The 16,607-nt window shown below is 50.8% G+C and overlaps 1 protein-coding gene across 3 annotated transcripts in view; it reads left to right on the forward strand.

The window, feature by feature from the left end:
• Positions 1–16,607, forward strand: part of WDR25 (WD repeat domain 25) — a 143,993-nt gene that overhangs the window by 79,787 nt on the left and 47,599 nt on the right. For all 3 annotated transcript variants that reach the window (XM_059914998.1, XM_059914997.1, XM_059914999.1), the window contains one exon: positions 4,942–5,089. In XM_059914998.1, the coding sequence (XP_059770981.1) occupies positions 4,942–5,089 (148 nt within the window). The remainder of the gene's footprint in view (positions 1–4,941; positions 5,090–16,607) is intronic.

Genomic DNA, 16,607 nt, shown 5'->3' on the forward strand with positions numbered 1-16,607 from the left:
AACTTCTCAGCCAAGCTGTAACAGTTTTTGCCTGGTCATCAAAAAACATGTGGTCTTGCGTTATCCTGATGGAAGATAATGCGTTTTCTGTTGACTAATTCTGGACGCTTTTCGTCAAGTGCTGCTTTCAGGTGATCTAAGAGCAGTACTTGTTGGAATTAATCGTTTGGTTTTCTGGAAGGAGCTCATAATAGAGGGCTCCCTTCTGACCCCACCATATACACAACATCACCTTCTTTGGATGAAGACTGGCCTTTGGTGTGGTTGGTGGTGGCTCATTTCACTTGCCCCACGATCTCTTCTGTTCCACATCATTGTACAGTATCCACTTTTCATCGCCCATCACAATTTGTTTTAAAACGGAACATTTTCGTTATGTTTAAGTAGAGAATCACATGCGGAAATACGGTCAAGAAGGTTTTTTTCACTTAACTTATGTGGAACCCAAACATCAAAGCGATGAACATAACCAAGCTGTTGCAAATGATTTTCAACACATGAGTTGGATATTTTGAGTATGTCAGCTGTCTCCTGAGTGGTTCTCAATTAATGTCGCGATTTGATCGGTATCAACTTCAACTGGTCTACCTGACCATGGAGCATCGTCCAGCGAGAAATCTCCAGCATGAAACTTTGCAAACCACTTTTGACTTGTTCAGTCAGTCAGAGCATCAGCTCCATACACCGCACAAATCATTTTTGGTGTTTCAGTTGCATTTTTACCTTTCTTAAAATAATAAAGCATAGTATGCCGAAAATGTTGCTTTCTTTCTTCCATCTTCAACATTAAAATGGCAACACAAAAATTCACCAATTTTGATGTCTTTATTTATTTATTTATTTTTATTAGGGTATAGCTGTTTTACAATGTTGTGTTAGTTTCTACTGTACAGCGAAGTGAAGTAGAGTTCCCTGTGCTATACAGCAGGTTCTCATCAGTTACTTATTTTATACATATTAGTGTATATATGTCAATCCCATTCTCCCAGTTCACCCCCCTTTCCCCCCTTGGTGTCCATACGTTTGTTCTCTATGTCTGTGTCTCTGTTTCTGTCTTGCAAACCGGTTCATCTGTACCGTTTTTCTAGATTCCACATATATGTGTTAATATACAATATTTGTTTTTCTCTTTCTGACTTACTTCACTCTGTATGACAGTCTCTAGGTCCATCCACGTCTCTACAAATGACCCAATTTCATTCCTTTTTATGGCTGAATAATATTTCATTGTACCACATCTTCTTTATCCATTCGTCTGTCAGTGGGCATTTAGGTTGCTTCCATGACCTGGCTATTGTAAATAGTGCTGCAGTGAACATTGGGGTGCCTGTGTCGATAAGTCTTTTTTTTAAATGCATGCTGATATGACAGCTGTCACATACAATCTAACAAAATCGTTTTGAATGAAGTTAAAAACAACTAAATGCTACTACAGCCATCTTATGGAAAAAACTGAACAAACCTTTTGGCCAACCCAATAAAAAACAAAAGTCAGGCAGGTAGGCAGAGAGAAGGTGACCAGTGGCTAAAGCTATAGGTCTTGAGAGACTGTTAGGAACTCCTGGTGGGGCCATGTCTCAGTAACCAGAACACGGAAACTGCAGTGAACGTGCACCTGCACCACATTTCACTTGTCATGTTCTTTCTAAATCTGACTTTTGTTCGACACGTAGAATGTCTCCAGTTAATACATCAAGTCATCTTAGCACATGTGACAGAAGACTTAACTCCTTAATTCCATGAAGGCAGATTGGGCTCTCTAATTACTTAATTGAAGAAAGGTACACACTCCAGGCTGCGCGGTGTTTGGGAATTAATCTTTAAAACCTGACAGCAAACATTAAATTCAATTAGGGAGAGCGATTAGCAAAGATTCTTCTCTCCCTCACCCTGGGTACTTTGAGAAGGGGCTGACTGGGGTGCATTGATTCTGATGCTATCGTTGTGTATATATCAACCGGGAGAGCCAAGTACGCATTTTTCATTTCAGAGGGGAGTTATTGGATAATTTACGGATTGATGGATTTCCTTAAACACGTTTCCACGGCTGATTTAGGAGGCCGTGGCCAAGAATTCAGACCTCTCTGGTTGCTGCTTTTGGCCTTGGTGCCACAGGGCTTAAGGTCTCTTTTTTCTTTTGTCTTTGATTGGGGTTATGATCTACCCCCTCCTCCTCCTCCACCACCTCCTTCTCCCCCTTCCCCAACACCTGGCTGATAGCAGGTACCCAGGAAATGTTTGTTGAATGAATGATTAAATGAATGAGTTTAATAGATGGGGACACTTGGGCATATTTGCTTTAGAGCACATTCATTTTCTCACGCTCTCTTTGCCTCTCTTTAGGGGAAATACAGTGTAGTGTTCACAGCTCCCATCCCCCAACCCTGCCCCTCTCCCTCTACCCTCTCCAAGCATATTTTTTATAGTCTGACTACAAGTACACAAAGAAACATGATAGAGTTTTGCTTCATGTGTGTTTTTAAAATTGCGGTGAAATACACATAAGATTTACCAGCGTAGCCATTTTTAAGTATAGGTTCAGCGGCATTAAGTACATTCACATTGTTGTGCAGCCGTCATCACCATCCATCTGCAGAACTCTTCATCTTGCAAAACTGAAACTCTGTCCCCGTTAAAAAGTCTCCATTTCCCCCTCCCCGCAGCCCCTGGTAACCACCGTTCTACTTTCTACGTCTATGATTTTGACTACTCTAGGGAAACCACATATGTGGAATTATACTTTCTGTCTTTTTGTGACTGGCTTATTTCACTTAGCGTGTTGTCTTCAAGGTTTATCCATGTGGTGGGTTGTGTCAGAATTTCATTTCTTCTTAAGACAGTAATATTCCATTGTGTATATATATATGTATATATGTATCACATTTTGTTTATCCATCTATCCATCAGTGGACACTTGGGTTGCTTCCACATTTTCGCTGTTGTGACTAATGCAGCTGTGAACATTGGGATACAAATATCTCTTTGAGATCCTGGTTTTAATTTTTTGAGCATATACACACAAGTGGAATTGCTGGATCATACTGTAAGTCTATGTTTAATGTTTTGAGGTTCTGCTGTGCTGTTTTCTCTAGTGGCTGGACCATTTTGCCTTCCCACTAACAATGTACAAATGTTCTGATTTCTCCACCTCCTCGCCAACACATATCTTCTTCTTTTTTTTTTTTGATAGAAGCCATTCTACGGGGTGTGAGGTGGTGTTCCATGCGTTTTTAAAACTTAGATGGCATCATACTGCATATATGCAGCTTGTCTTATGTATTCAATGTTATCTTTTCACTGTTTAGCCAAGTTAACCCTGTAGATCTAGTTCATTAATTTTACTTTATTTTTTCCTTTAAAGTCATACTTGTACATAGTTTTGAAAAAACAGCAGTTCCCTGTGCTCTGCCTTTCTGCCATGAATTCCCACTTCGCTTTGAAGTCTTCTGGCTGTTTCCTCTGTTATTTCTGTTCATATTTCTAAATGTAAACGTTGCTATTTTTTGCTTTTCAGTCTGAAACCCCAGCTGTTGACCCCTAATAAGGAAGAAAGGAACTGAGCTCTCTTACCATTCTTTCAAGGCTACTCTTGAACTCTTGTTTTCTTAATCTTAGACGTTTCCATATGCCTGGGAAATACGCTTTCAGAACTCTGGTCCTATGCATTTTGAGAACCTTCAGGATGTGGCAGGGTGAATGTTCTCATTTTGAAAGGGGAGGTTACCTCTCACATCCAGTTTGTGGATCTGCGTGGGCACGCTTTGGGTTTACTCTTTTTAAGGAAATAAGAGAGGGTCAGGGAATCCTGCTGTTAAGAACCGCGTGCACTGCATGCCTCAAGAAGCACAGCCTCCGGCGCCGCGGCTCCTGCTGTGCGCCGGCCACGGTGCGGTGTGCCCAGCCCTCACTCATTCCTCACCGCTGCCCTTGGGAGGGGGCTCTTCTTATCCCCATTATATGGAGGAGGAGACTGAGGCCTGAAGAGGCCAAGGCTGGCAAGCAGCAGCATCACACAGGAGGCCCTGTAGCTGCCTTCCTGCTTCTTGTGTTCAGTCCTCTGACCCACCTTGGATGGTAGGTGAGAGCGTCCCTTTCTTCCTGCAGGGACACCAGGGGAGGACACTAGCACTGCTGAACACCTCCGCGTGCCAGGCCCTGGGCCAGCCTGGTTGGGCTCCTCGCTTGCCGGCCTTGCCCTGGGGCATGTGGTGGTCGGCGGAGTTTCCTGGGAGAGCTGGTGGGAAGCCGAACGCAGCTCTTTCATGCACCAGTGGTCCTGGCCCTTGGAATGTACAGTTCTATACTTGAGGGCTTAAAAACACATTTCAGAGGTCATTAAGTGTACATAGGGCTTTCTGCCACAAGCCTCGCTCCCCAGGGAAAGCAGGGGGGAGTGAGAGGCAGTACTTTCTCTCCCAGAAAAAAAGGACAACTTGCCCCTCGGGCAGAGATCTGCTCTTTGCCTGGCTGCAAACACAGGTGTGGCAGACTCTTATTTTGGATCTTAGTCTTAAAGCAGGACCCATGCAGGTAGCCTGGCCTGGTGCCTCATCCACTACGGGTCTCAGAAAGTCCTGTCTCGGAGGACACATGTCAGAGGTGCAGGCGAGGCTGGGCTGGAACTTTCTGGTGGTGAGCAGGTGTGAAGCAGGTGTGAACGGCTGGGCAGGTGAGAGGCAGAACACAGGACATGCTGTTTCCTTGTGAGCTCCCTTAACCCCCAGAAAAAAATTTTGTGAAAGTCTCCCCCTCGACTTGCGAGTCCCAAGGCCTTATTACATTTCCACAAAGAGAAGTTTTACATTTAGATATTGTTTTGATGGTAAAATATTGGGAGTCTAGTTCCGCTGTGAGAGCCTTTTCCCCGTGCACAGGGGCTGAGCTGAGCCCCCAAGATCGGGCCCCCCGCTCATGACATCTGGCGCTGTGTTTGCCTCGTAGGTGTGGAACGCCGTGGACTCGGGAAGCTGCTTGCAGACCTACTGCCTGCACAGTGAGGCGGTGCGGGCCGCCCGGTGGTCCCCCTGTGGCCAGCGCATCCTCAGTGGTGGCTTCGACTTCGCCCTGCACCTAACAGACCTTGAAACAGGTGTGTTTCTCTGTTTCATTACCCCGAGGCGCCCCCTCCTCTGAGCTGGCGGCCGAGTCAGCTTTCTCACTGGGGAGGCTTCTGGGAGGGGGATTCTGCAGCCACAAGCTGCAAACAGTTTCAGGGCAGGGGCAGAAGGGATGAGGGTAGACTCACGCTCGGCAAGTGTGTTTCCAGGCTGTTTGCCTGAAACCGAGACTGTCCCGTAGGGTTCACAGTGGACCTCTGCCAACCTGCCCAGAGGACAGAGCCCCAAGGTTGTCCCAGCCCCAAGCTGTGGAGCTGGATAAAGAGGTGGCTTTTTAATCAACTTCTGACATGCAATTTGTACTGAAATAGATTTAGCTTTATCACAGTGTCCTTTGGTTGGAATCAGTTTAGAATTCCTGTCAATTCATTATCGCTGAAAGGCTGTCAGGAATGATTCCAGCTCATAAGGAAAGCCTGCAAACGAGTTCTGCTTTCATGCCCACACTGAAAAGGCATTTGGGTGAGATGGATTCGTGCTGGCTAAATCCTAAGGGGGCTCTTGACAAGCAGGGTGAGAAGGAGAGAGGAGTCAGCGGAAGGAACTTTCCATTCCCCAGCGTTCCGATGCAGCCGGCACGTTGAGCATGAATCCGGCCACAGCCCCGGCGCGGGGGCCTGTCTGTGCTTCGGGCGAGGACAGAGCCAGCGAGCGCAGACCTGGGTTCCAACCTTGCCCCTGACCCCCAGGCCGGCTGCCCTCAGCGCCCACGTTGCCTTTTCCTCCCTGGGTTCCTCCTGGGTCACTTTTCTGCTGGGCGTCACTGCCAGCACCAGGAGGGGAGGCCTGGGTTCGCACCACTGCCCGGGGCGTCCCTTGAGCCCTCAGGCAGCCCCTGCCTGCCTGGCCCAGCTGTGGTGGCGCTGGGGTCCGCGCCTCTCCCAGAGCCTGGCAAACAGGGGATGATCACTCCGGGGTCCAGCCGCCCAGCTCCGCCCCGCAGCTTGGATGCAGCGGGTTTGTTCCTCGCCTGGAGTGTCCTCCTCTCTTGCTGGGTCACCGGGGGACGGCCCTGTTGAGGCCGTGCAGCTCCTTTGACTGGGCCCCGTGTGCTGTCCGTAGGGTGTTGGCCAGGCTGTAGGCTGTGTCGGCGGCTGGTCCTGTGCCACAGGCTTTGCGCACATTTCAATCCTGCCAGCCATTGTTTTCCCCATTTCACAGGTGACGGGACTGAGGCTCCAAGGGGCGAGTGACTGGCCCAGGGCCTCCCAGTGGTGCAAGGCAGGCGGGGATTTGGAGCCACGTCCGTGCAGCTGCAAACCCCGTGCCCCTTCCACAGTGCTGAGTGTACGGTGTTCTTTTTCGCAACAAAGACCGTGATCTTCCTGTGAGCCCCTCCGAGAGGGAGCCGAGGCTCGGGGGTTTGGTGCCACTGGGTGACGGTGACAGTTGGGTCGTTGATGACAGCAGCAGGTACTGTCACTGAGCACCTACTGTGTGCAAGGCCTTCCTCTGCAGCTTAACATATGGGGTGAGGCCCCATTCACCCCTTGAGACTGGCACCACCGGCATCCCCTCGTCACACACAGGCCCGGGGCACAACCAGGAAGCGGCTGAGCCAGGATGCACACAGGTCTGCCAGGCTCCGAAGCCGGCTGCCTGACCGTTATACTTTGTTACCTGTGTGTCCAATGAGCTGTGCTCGGTACTGGAGACAGAGAGGTGAATAAGTCCCAGGATCCACCCTGGAGAAGCTCACATCCGCTGGGGGAGACAGAATTGCAGAGAGTCCCAGGGTACAGTGATGGAGAGAGATATAGGAACCGCAGGGACATCTAGCCTGGGAGATCAAGGAAGGCTTCCTGGAGGAAGTGGGACCCAAGCTGAGGCAGGAACTGGGGGACAGAGAATCAGGATGGAGGGGGGCTGGGGAGGGGGAGGGAAGTGGGTTCTCAGCAGGTGGAATGAGGACGGAGTTCAGGAACATGAACCACGTGGTGTGTGTGGAAGTGTGGGGTGCAGGGAGCTGGGGCAGGTGAGTCTGGGGGTGCAGGAATGGGAGCTCGGGCTCCATGCGCTTCCTGGCCTGTGGGGTGCGCATTCCCCAGATGCCGCTCCCCAGTCCAGTGTCACTGAGCACCCATGGGTACCTGCGCTGCCTGCCCAAGAGTGGAGAAGGGATGCTTCTCACATGCTGGTGATGCTGCTGTGTTAATCAAATACAAGTCCATTTGATAACATTAATGGATTCCTAGCGGCCCTTTGTCATGATCTATCTTCTCAATCAACAGATGTTAAGCAGACATTGCCATTGTGTGTGTGTGTGTGTGTGTGTGTGTGTGTGTGTGTGTGTGTGTGTGAGTGAGTGGTGGGGGGGGCTCTGACATTTTCAGACGTTCACAGGGAGTCCTCTCACCTGGCCGGTTAGGCCTGCCACAGCAGGTGGCAGTAGGGGGCCATTGCTGAGTTTGGAGCCGGAGAGAATCACGGCTCCAGTGCACCCTGGGCAGGTCTCCCTGGGGGCTCTAGCGGGTTGGGTGTGACCTGAGGCTGGGTGGGGAGCCGCAGGAGGGCATGTGGCAGCCCTGCCCAGCTGGTGGCAGAACTCGCTGGAGGGAACATTGTCTGGCCCGGGCCCAGCTGCTCCTCCAGCTGTGGGGTGTTGGGTGGGACGGGGAAAGCATGGCCCTGCCCTCAGGGCTTTGCCGTCCCCCCGGGGAGGTGAGGGGGCACTTTTCCCCTCCACCCCTCTGCTGGGAATGGGCTCACCACCTGGTTTGCCTATTGAAGGCCCACTTTCATTCAGCAGCTACTTGTACAGGGTCTGGGCTGGGGCTACCGTGGTCAGCGTGCTGGATGTCCTTTGTTGCTTGGTGGGTAGGGTCCAGGGGTCTGGCCTTGCCCTTGGGGAAGCCCTCCAGCCCCTGGGTGGGGCCTCTCCCACCGAGGGGTTGTTGGTTTCTGTGTCCATCCCCATGGCTAGCGTGGGAGCTCCTTGAGGATGGGGCCCATCCAGGTGGTCTTCATGTCTCTGTCACCTGGCCAGGCCTGGCTCGGAGCAGCTGCTCAGCGTGCGTGTGGATGAGGCAGAGTTGAGGAGGCCCTTGCCAGGCGGGGGTGGGTTCATCAGGGGCCGCCGGAGTGGGGTCTGCATGCACGCCCAGGCCGCATTCCGGCGCCCCGCCTGGCCCAGGGTGTGCGGGGGGCTCTCTGTGTACAGCCTCCGTGGCTCTTGGCCTCGTTTGACTTCTCCTGTCCTTTCTCGTCCCTGAGTGTGATCTTCCTTTTCACTTGCTCTGCCTCCTTCCGCCCTTGGTGATTTGGCTTTTTCATTTCAATCTAATTAGAACTCCCTGCCAGGAGAAAGCAACGCAGGGCGTTCTCACCACAGCGCTCTGGGAATTAGTCACTCCGTGCCCATTGTCGTTAATGGGTGTTTGGCGCCAAGGCCATTTATCCTGGTGTCCTCAGTCAATACAGTTAAAAATCTGTGGATTCTAAAACGTCAATACCCGGCCTGAAATATGGAGGGCCAGTAACATTTTATCTTGTTAATTTATAGTTCTGACGGGCTGTTGGCTTATAGAACAACCATGAATCAACACTTAAATAAAATCTGCTCACAGATTAATTATTTTTGGTGCTATCATTTCAGTCTGTAATCTTCCTAACAAAACGTGTCGGGTGCATTAGGCTGAGGCGGCCTCGGGGAGCGCTGGTCTTCAACTCCACCAGGGCCCGAGTGTCGCCTGCTTTATGAGTCAGCTGTCCGGCAAACCAAATCAGCCAGTCTCCTCAAAAGCCCCGACGAGCTTGAGCTCGTTCAGTTCTCTTTTTTTTTTTTTAACATCTTTATTGGAGTATAATTGCTTTACAATGGTTCGTTCAGTTCTAAGTGGTACTGGTTCTTGCAGATTCCACCCCTTAGACCATCGCCCCCAGCCTGGCTGTTAAGGCCTCGGAGGCATGCGGGGCCTCGAACTTTGCATTTGTTGGCTGCACAGGAGATGGTCCTTTCCCTGGAGCCCCCAGGGCCCTGCATGGGCAGGGCACCCTGTCCTCCCTCCTCTGCCCAGTCAGCTCTCCTGACGTGTGTCCAGCCCATCCGGGACATCCAGGCCGTGCCACCCGGTCCCAGCTCCCGGATGCTGGAGGCAGCCCAGCGTGGTAGGAGGAGCTGGGTTGGGGCGCAGACACGGCTCTTCCACCTACCCAAGCCGGGCGTCCTGGGGAAGCTTCCTTTACTTCCGTTTCCGCATCTGTGAGACGGGCAGCAATGCCCAGCGGCTGGGGTCGTGGAGGGGAACAGCTGAGATAACGTATCCAGAGTGCCTGCCGCACGGCGAGCGCTCAGCAAAGGCTGCCCTTCCCTTCCGCCTCCCTGCCCCACAAGGCCCTTCAGAAGGCAGGAAATCATGACCTTGTTCCTCTGAGCATCCAGAGAGCCCCAGCGGCTGGACCATTTCCCCAAAGGGGGCAGCTTTGGTGGCTCAGTTCCAAAAGCCCCCGAAGATCCCCCCGAGCCAGCTGACTAGGTGGCTCTTGACCGCACGTGTGGGTCTGGGGGCAGACGGGCAGGAAGCCCGCCTTGCAGGGTCTCCCAGCCTCTCCTCCATCTTTCGCTGCTCCGTGACAAAATGGCCTGAGTGGGGTAGCAGCTTCCTCCTCGTGATGGGTCGCACGTGCCTTTTATTTGAGTGGGTGCCCTCTTCACTCAGACCCCGCTTCCCGCGTCCTTGCTGCCCCCAGCCCCTGCCTGGCTCCTCCTGCTCTGGGGTCCCTGTGTCTTTCCGTGGGGGTCATGGTGCATGGGCATGAGTGGCCGACGGGGACTGGACCCATAAATGATCATTACTTTTCTTTTCCAAGAAGTGTCTTCTGGTGTCTCCCTTGTTTTTGCATCACGACTGGGGCCTCCATCACAGGAATGCTCCAAGGGAAAGGGGAATGACAAATTGGCTGGGTGCTCACTGTGGGCCAGGCTGTGGGCCGTGTAGCCCTGGTTCCTGGCACCCTGCCTGGCCTGTATCAAGCCAAAATGAATAAGTGGATGTTAGGTCCTCTGCTTATTTAGTCCTCATGCTAACCTATGAGGGAAGTGTTTTTATCCCCATTTCATGGGCTCAGAAACTGAGGCTTGGAGCGTTGGATGACTTGCAGTGACAGAGCTGGGGTTCAGCTCCGGCCCATGTGACTGGCAGAGGCTTTGGCTGTTGAAGGACAAGAGTGGGTGCCCTCAACCACGTGTGTTTCTGGGCTGTGACCAAACAGTTTGCTTAAGCCGACTCCGGGGGAGCCCGCTTGGCTCTCACGCGGGCAGCCGGCTCTCCACCTGCTGAGGATAACTAGGGGCCTCTGGGAAGAAAGCGCCCAGACTGATCTTGACTGATCCCTCTGATGAAGTGACCGGCTGAAGGGTGCTTCTCCGGCTATCGACAGCCGCCGTTCCAGCAGGAGAAACGTTTGCCCTGACGATTTTAAAACACTTGTCAGAGGAAGGGTGAGAAGCGTCCAAATTAAAAGCCCGGAGAAGAGTGTCAGGGGCTCACTCGGCGTTGGAGAAGTGGCTGCAGGGGGGCTCCTTGTTGGGCTAAAGCCTTCAGAGCGGTGCCGCCCCCCGCCCCCGGGTCTCCTGGGAGGCGCTGGTGAGAGGGGCCTGGGCTTCTCCAGCCTTTAGGCTTTCGAGCACCATGAGTGTTTGCTGGAACATCTCAGAGGAACCCGGTCAGGTGTCCTTCATGCGCCCGCGGACAGCAGGAAGGTCTCCTGCCAGTGGGCATGGATTTGGCGCTCCCGAGGGCGTGGGCACGTCTCGTGTCATTGCTCCTTTGGTCCTCGGGGTTTTACTACTAGATCCAGACACGGAGGCTGTGCAGAGCTCTGTGCCCAGTGAGGCCTGAGCTGACGCCGGTGCCCTCTTGCCCCGGGGGCAGCTGCCTGCTCTCCTGTCCTCCGTCCCACAGGTACAGGCGGGACCCTCCAGACTCCTCTACACGAAGGAGTCCCACTTTCTCCTAAGCTCGCTCCTTCACCGGCATCCCTTTCCCAGCCCTCCTTTAAACGAGTCTGTTCTCAGGGCTGTGCCCTCTTGATCCCGGGCACCGGTCCCCATTCCCACCCACGCTCTTCTCCTCCGCTCCGAGGAGTATTTCCCTCCAGTCCCAACCTCGATTCCTCCCCCTCTTTGCATACAGCTTTGGGGTAAGAAGCTGACCTAGTTGTGGATATTGAATCAGATGTTACCAAGCTTGAGTAAAGCCCCTGCCAGCCCCGTATCTCACACTTTAGAACCTGCCTTCGAGGTCCTTCCACGCCTCCCCAAACGTCTGACTAGTCATCTGCCTCTAGTTAAGCTCGTGCCAGCCCTCTGGATAAATCAAAGGTGGTTTTTAATCAACGGCACTATTTCATTCATTACCATTATTGCACAGCGGTGATGCTTTTATCTCTGTGTGTGTTTAATTGCGATTGCACTGCGGTTTGGCTCCCTTTGTAGGTAGGACGACCTCTGTTGACTGACCCCGGAGCCTAAGCACAGTCACGGCTTGTTCCTTGTCCTGGTGGTGACCTCCGAGTCCCAGAAAACCAACTTAAGTTGTACCTTTGGGACCTGTTTGCAAGTGGAGAACTTTTTTTTTTTTTTTTAAATTTTGGAAAATTCAGTCTTGTCCAGTTAATTAAGTGCAGTGGCCAAACTTGATATGAAAGAAATTTCTACAACAGCTACTGCTGTTTCTTCTGTGACCACTACTGCTGCTGCAGCTACTGTCTGTTGGGCCTGTCATTTGTCTGGGGCTTGCTGTCTTACATGCATTATTTCTAATTCTCACAACAAGCCCTGAAGGTAAGATTTATTATCCTGATTTCACGTATTAGGAGCCCACGGATCTGAGAGGCTTGCCGGCTGATCCTGGGGCTGCTAGCTTATCTACAGGGAGCGTGCAGACACGGGCCCATCTGACTCCGGCCTGGACCCTCCCCGGGACTCTGCCCGGCGCGCCAAGATGGCCCTTGTTCCTGATTCACAGAGTTTGATTTGAAACTTAGTAAGCTCCTTTTTTCGTTAACTTTGAGTCAGGAGGGTTAAATTTACAGCTGGCTGAATACTTCCCAGAGGATGAGTGTAACGATATTGATTTTCGCGGAATGAGTCATACGCCGCCTGCCTGGGAACACGAGCTCAATCACCACCAGCCGACAGCGGCAGCCAGTCCCCCGTCAGCATCTCCCCTACCGGCTCCCGAGCCTGTGGTGTGCACGCAGAGCTGAGCAGAAGGAAAGGTCACAGCTCGCTCGCGGGCAGGCTCCGGGGTCACACGGGTCCAGCCTCTGTCCCAGGGTGGCCGACTCGCACGGCCCTGGACGAGGCCTCACCTCTCTGGGCTTCCATCCCCCATCCCCCCAACGCTGAGAAATGGGGTAATTACGCCTCCCACGCAGGGTTGTGGCATGACACGTGCAAGCCCCAGGCAGGCCTGGGGGCGATAGGCGCCATCTCTCTGGAGAGGAGGGCATGAGCTTCCCTGCTCTTTCTCGGGGCCCCGTACTTGGGTTTCACCTGACCTGTGTCAAGTGCTTCTTACGGGCCGGGAACTGGGCCGGGGGCCAGACGTGCTGAGGGGCAGAGGAGGCCCCTCAGGGCCCTGGAGCCCTCGTGACGATAGGGTCCCACAGGGCAGGCGTTAGGGTTGACAGGCAGTGTTGCCTGGCCACGCAGGTGGCCACCTTGGGAAGCTCGGTGTCTCCACCTGAGAAAGAGGGGGGCCCCCCCGAGGAGGAGCCCGGCCAGCCTTACCAGCTGCCTTGTCATAGCAAAACTGGTGACGGTGCATTGGCAGCACTAGTAGTGTCAAGAGAACCAGCTGAGTTTCTGCATTCTGTCTTAAACATGTTTCTGCTTTAATGGCGATTTATAGTTTATTTGTATCATTATGGATTCAAGGAGGAAAAGAAGTGATTTTTCCTAACTCCAAGAGAGTCTGAACAGTTCTTTTATACTGGTTGAGTTCATTAGAACAAGATCAATAAAGTCAGTGTTAGTGGACTAAATATTTTCAAACTCGGTTTCTCATCAGCAGCATGCATTGAATAAATGGAATTTTCCATAACAAACATGTAAACAAGCCAGATAAGTCTCACGGTTAAAGGTTATATACAACTAACCATTGTGCTCAAAGTAGCATTGCCCAGGAGGGGATGCGATAAACAAGCTACTGCCGGCTTCCCTGGTGGCGCAGTGGTTAAGAATCCTCCTGCCAATGCAGGGGACACGGGTTCGAGCCCTGGTCCGGGAAGATCCCACATGCCGCGGAGCAACTAAGCCTGTGTGCCACAACTACTGAGCCTGCGCTCTAGAGCCTGCGAGCCACAACTACTGAAGCCCGCACGCCTAGAGCCCGTGCTCCGCAACAAGAGAAGCCACCGCAATGAGAAGCCCGCGCACGGCAAGGAAGAGTAGCCCCCACTCGCCGCAACTAGAGAAAGCCCACATGCAGGAACGAACACCCAACGCAGCCAAAAATAAAAATAAAAAAAAATAAAGAAAATAGGGCTTCCCCGGTGGCGCAGTGGTTGAGAATCTGCCTGCCAATGCAGGGGACACGGGTTTGAGCCCTGGTCTGGGAAGATCTCACATGCCATGGAGCAACTGGGCCCGTGAGCCACAATTACTGAGCCTGCGCGTCTGGAGCCTGTGCTCCGCAACAAGAGAGGCCGCGATGGTGAGAGGCCCGCGCACCGCGATGAAGAGTGGTCCCCACTTGCCGCAACTAGAGAAAGCCCTTGCACAGAAACGAAGACTCAACGCAGTCATAAATAAATAAATAAATAAATAAAAGACCGTGAATTTCTAAAAAAAGAAAATAAATAAAGAAAATTTTAAAAAAACCAAACCAAACAAAAAAAGCTACTCCATTTATGAGAAGTTGCAGAGTAGGAACACATCTGACAGCAAAGGACCTTCACCTCCAGTATGGCTATCACCTTCAAGACAGTTTCTGGTAAATATTTACCAGCTTTTGTCTGTATCTCTTTAACTAAACGTAAAGGCCAGCCCAGGGCATTGTATTCTCATAGCCTCAGAACAAAAACTCAACGTCAATAATCTCTCAAGTTCCCTGCTGTTAAAAACTCATATCCCTTGGTTTTAGCTTTCAGTTTAACTAATTCAGTAATTTGAGGTTTAGTTTTTTTCCAACTGTAAGAGTTCTCCCCTTCGTTGTTCGCTGTCTGCCAGGCCCTCTAGAATGCTTTCCTTACAGCCCTCCCGACAGACGTGTGTTTATGAGGGCGTGTGATACAGCAGTGAAGGGCCCTGCCCAAGGTCGCTCCACTGGAGGTGACAGAGCTGGGGTGGGACCCGGGTGTGTGTGACTCTCCACCCCTCTGCCGTATCACCTCCCACTTTGAACAGGTTGCTGGGTGCCAATGGCTGGGGTCCTGATTTCTGAGCTACAGTCTTGCCCCAGACCTGCTTACCTCGTGTTTCCCAATAGGTATCTGTAATTATTATTCAAAAATGGAAAAATTTCGTTTTGGTCCCTTTTAACAAAGAAATACAGTAAAGGCCTAGTTATTACAAGTAAAAGTAGGAAAAAATACAAATTACAGCTTGTCTTCGAACTGGAAAATTTTAGTACTTAAAAGACATAGATTCTCTCTCAATCTCTTTAGGGGATTGAGGATGAATAATGTAGTCAGAAATACATTTTTTCAGCAAAAAAGTTCAGTCATTATCTTTTAGCAACTCAACTTTCACTTTTCCTCTCATCTTTTTCCCCCATTATTGGCAAGACTGTCACGGCACTTTTTGAAAAAAAACATGGCTAATTCACTGCTTTTCCTGAAATAAGCATATGGTATATGCTATGGTCCAAGAAACAGGGAGAATTTTTTTTCCAAGCATATAGAGTTTGTTTTTCCTTTTGGACTTAAGGGTTGGCAGTGAGTTCCAAATGAGCAAGAAGTCGGCATTAGGCGCAGCTGTATCTGTCTGGAGAGAAGACTTCTGGCCTACAGGGGCCTTCTCGCGCCGGTGTGAGGGTCGCAGCGACATCTGTGCTCCTTTTCCATCGCGGGGATGTGATGATAGTCCCTCACCCTTGGCCCCCATGTGGCTCCCCCAGCCCCTTGGCTGGAGCGAAGCTCCTGAAGCCAGCGCTGCAGGCGCGAAGCCCATCCCCAGGGCACACAGTACCGCACGGGCGGGCGGCCCCCTGCTCCATCCTCCCCAAGAGGGGGGCTTGCTAACTGGGCACGTCACGCTTGCTTCCTGACCCCAAAGTGTAGCAGAAAAGGCGAGGAAGAGTTTGGGTCCCAGACAAGTTTCAGGAAAGGAAAAGAAGAATAAGAACAAGCAATACCAGGTTTCCAATTAGACTAATTCCTCGGGAAGTGAATTTTTTGGTCTACTCGAGAGTGTTGCTTGTCTCTTGACCTAATGAGAGGGACACAGCACACAGAATACTACAAGTCTGCTCATCTTCCTCATGCTTTTATAGAAGAGTTCTTTACTTATTAGAAGAACAGTATTATGACAGCAATATTAGTATAATTTAAGAAGTTATCTTACTACCCCTAGAACAACTCATTTCCTGTTGGTGAATCACGTCTTCCCTATCTTTTGTTCACGTCAGTCCTTCTTTAATACTCCTGTAATTCAAGAACGGGTATCAAGCTTTGTCCCTCTTGCCACAGAGTGCTATTTATAATTCCAGTTGTAAATGGCTTTTCAACCTTCCACCAGGCAGAGAACCACATCTGCCTTAACTGCTCTCTCAGCTAGGCTGCTCGTTAGGGTCCCTTCACTGTAATCAGTGGAACGACCCAAATTGGCCAGCTCGTGACAGCATTGCGATGACATAGCATGACCGTTGAAATCTTTGTGCATTGCATTTTGCAGCAAAATAGTTAAGGGGTTTGTTGAGCTTAAAGGGATATAGAGTCTTCATTTACAAAAAGCCAAGTGTTTCCAGAGTTTTCTCTGATGGCAACTGACTGCCAATTGTAGGCCCTTAGAAGATATTAGAAAAAAATCAACACACTTAATCATCCGTCAAGGTAAAGGTGATGCTTGAACAAAGAACAAGAGAGTAGCCTCTTTCCAAGAAATCTGTACTATGGAGAGAACACTTTGAAAACAGATGTTTTTAATTGTTTATATCATTCTGTAATTTTTGTTGCCAAAAACGATGTGAATGTGTCACCTATTAAAAACTTCAGTGTCAGCACTCTTAACCTGGGTACAGTGTTTTTCTAATCCTGCTTTAAAATCCTGTAAATGAAAATTTCAGTGGATTTTGAATTAGGTTGTTAAAAGTATGAGAATACAGTAATAACCACTGATTAGTTGCAGGAGCCATTATTTGACATTAGGGGAAATGGAGCTTTATTAGCAAATTGTTCACAAAATCCTTTGCATCAGTGGTAGATGGAAGTGGAAGATGTCTTCCCTGTTGCTAGTGGTAAACGTCTTCCATTCTGGGTCCTCACATCTCTGGAAGGAGGCTTTGGGGCTCTGACAGACTTCAGTGTGTAAACTCAAGTTGTAAC

The sequence above is a fragment of the Balaenoptera ricei genome, chromosome 2, assembly GCF_028023285.1.
Source record: "Balaenoptera ricei isolate mBalRic1 chromosome 2, mBalRic1.hap2, whole genome shotgun sequence".
Taxonomy (NCBI): domain Eukaryota; kingdom Metazoa; phylum Chordata; class Mammalia; order Artiodactyla; family Balaenopteridae; genus Balaenoptera; species Balaenoptera ricei.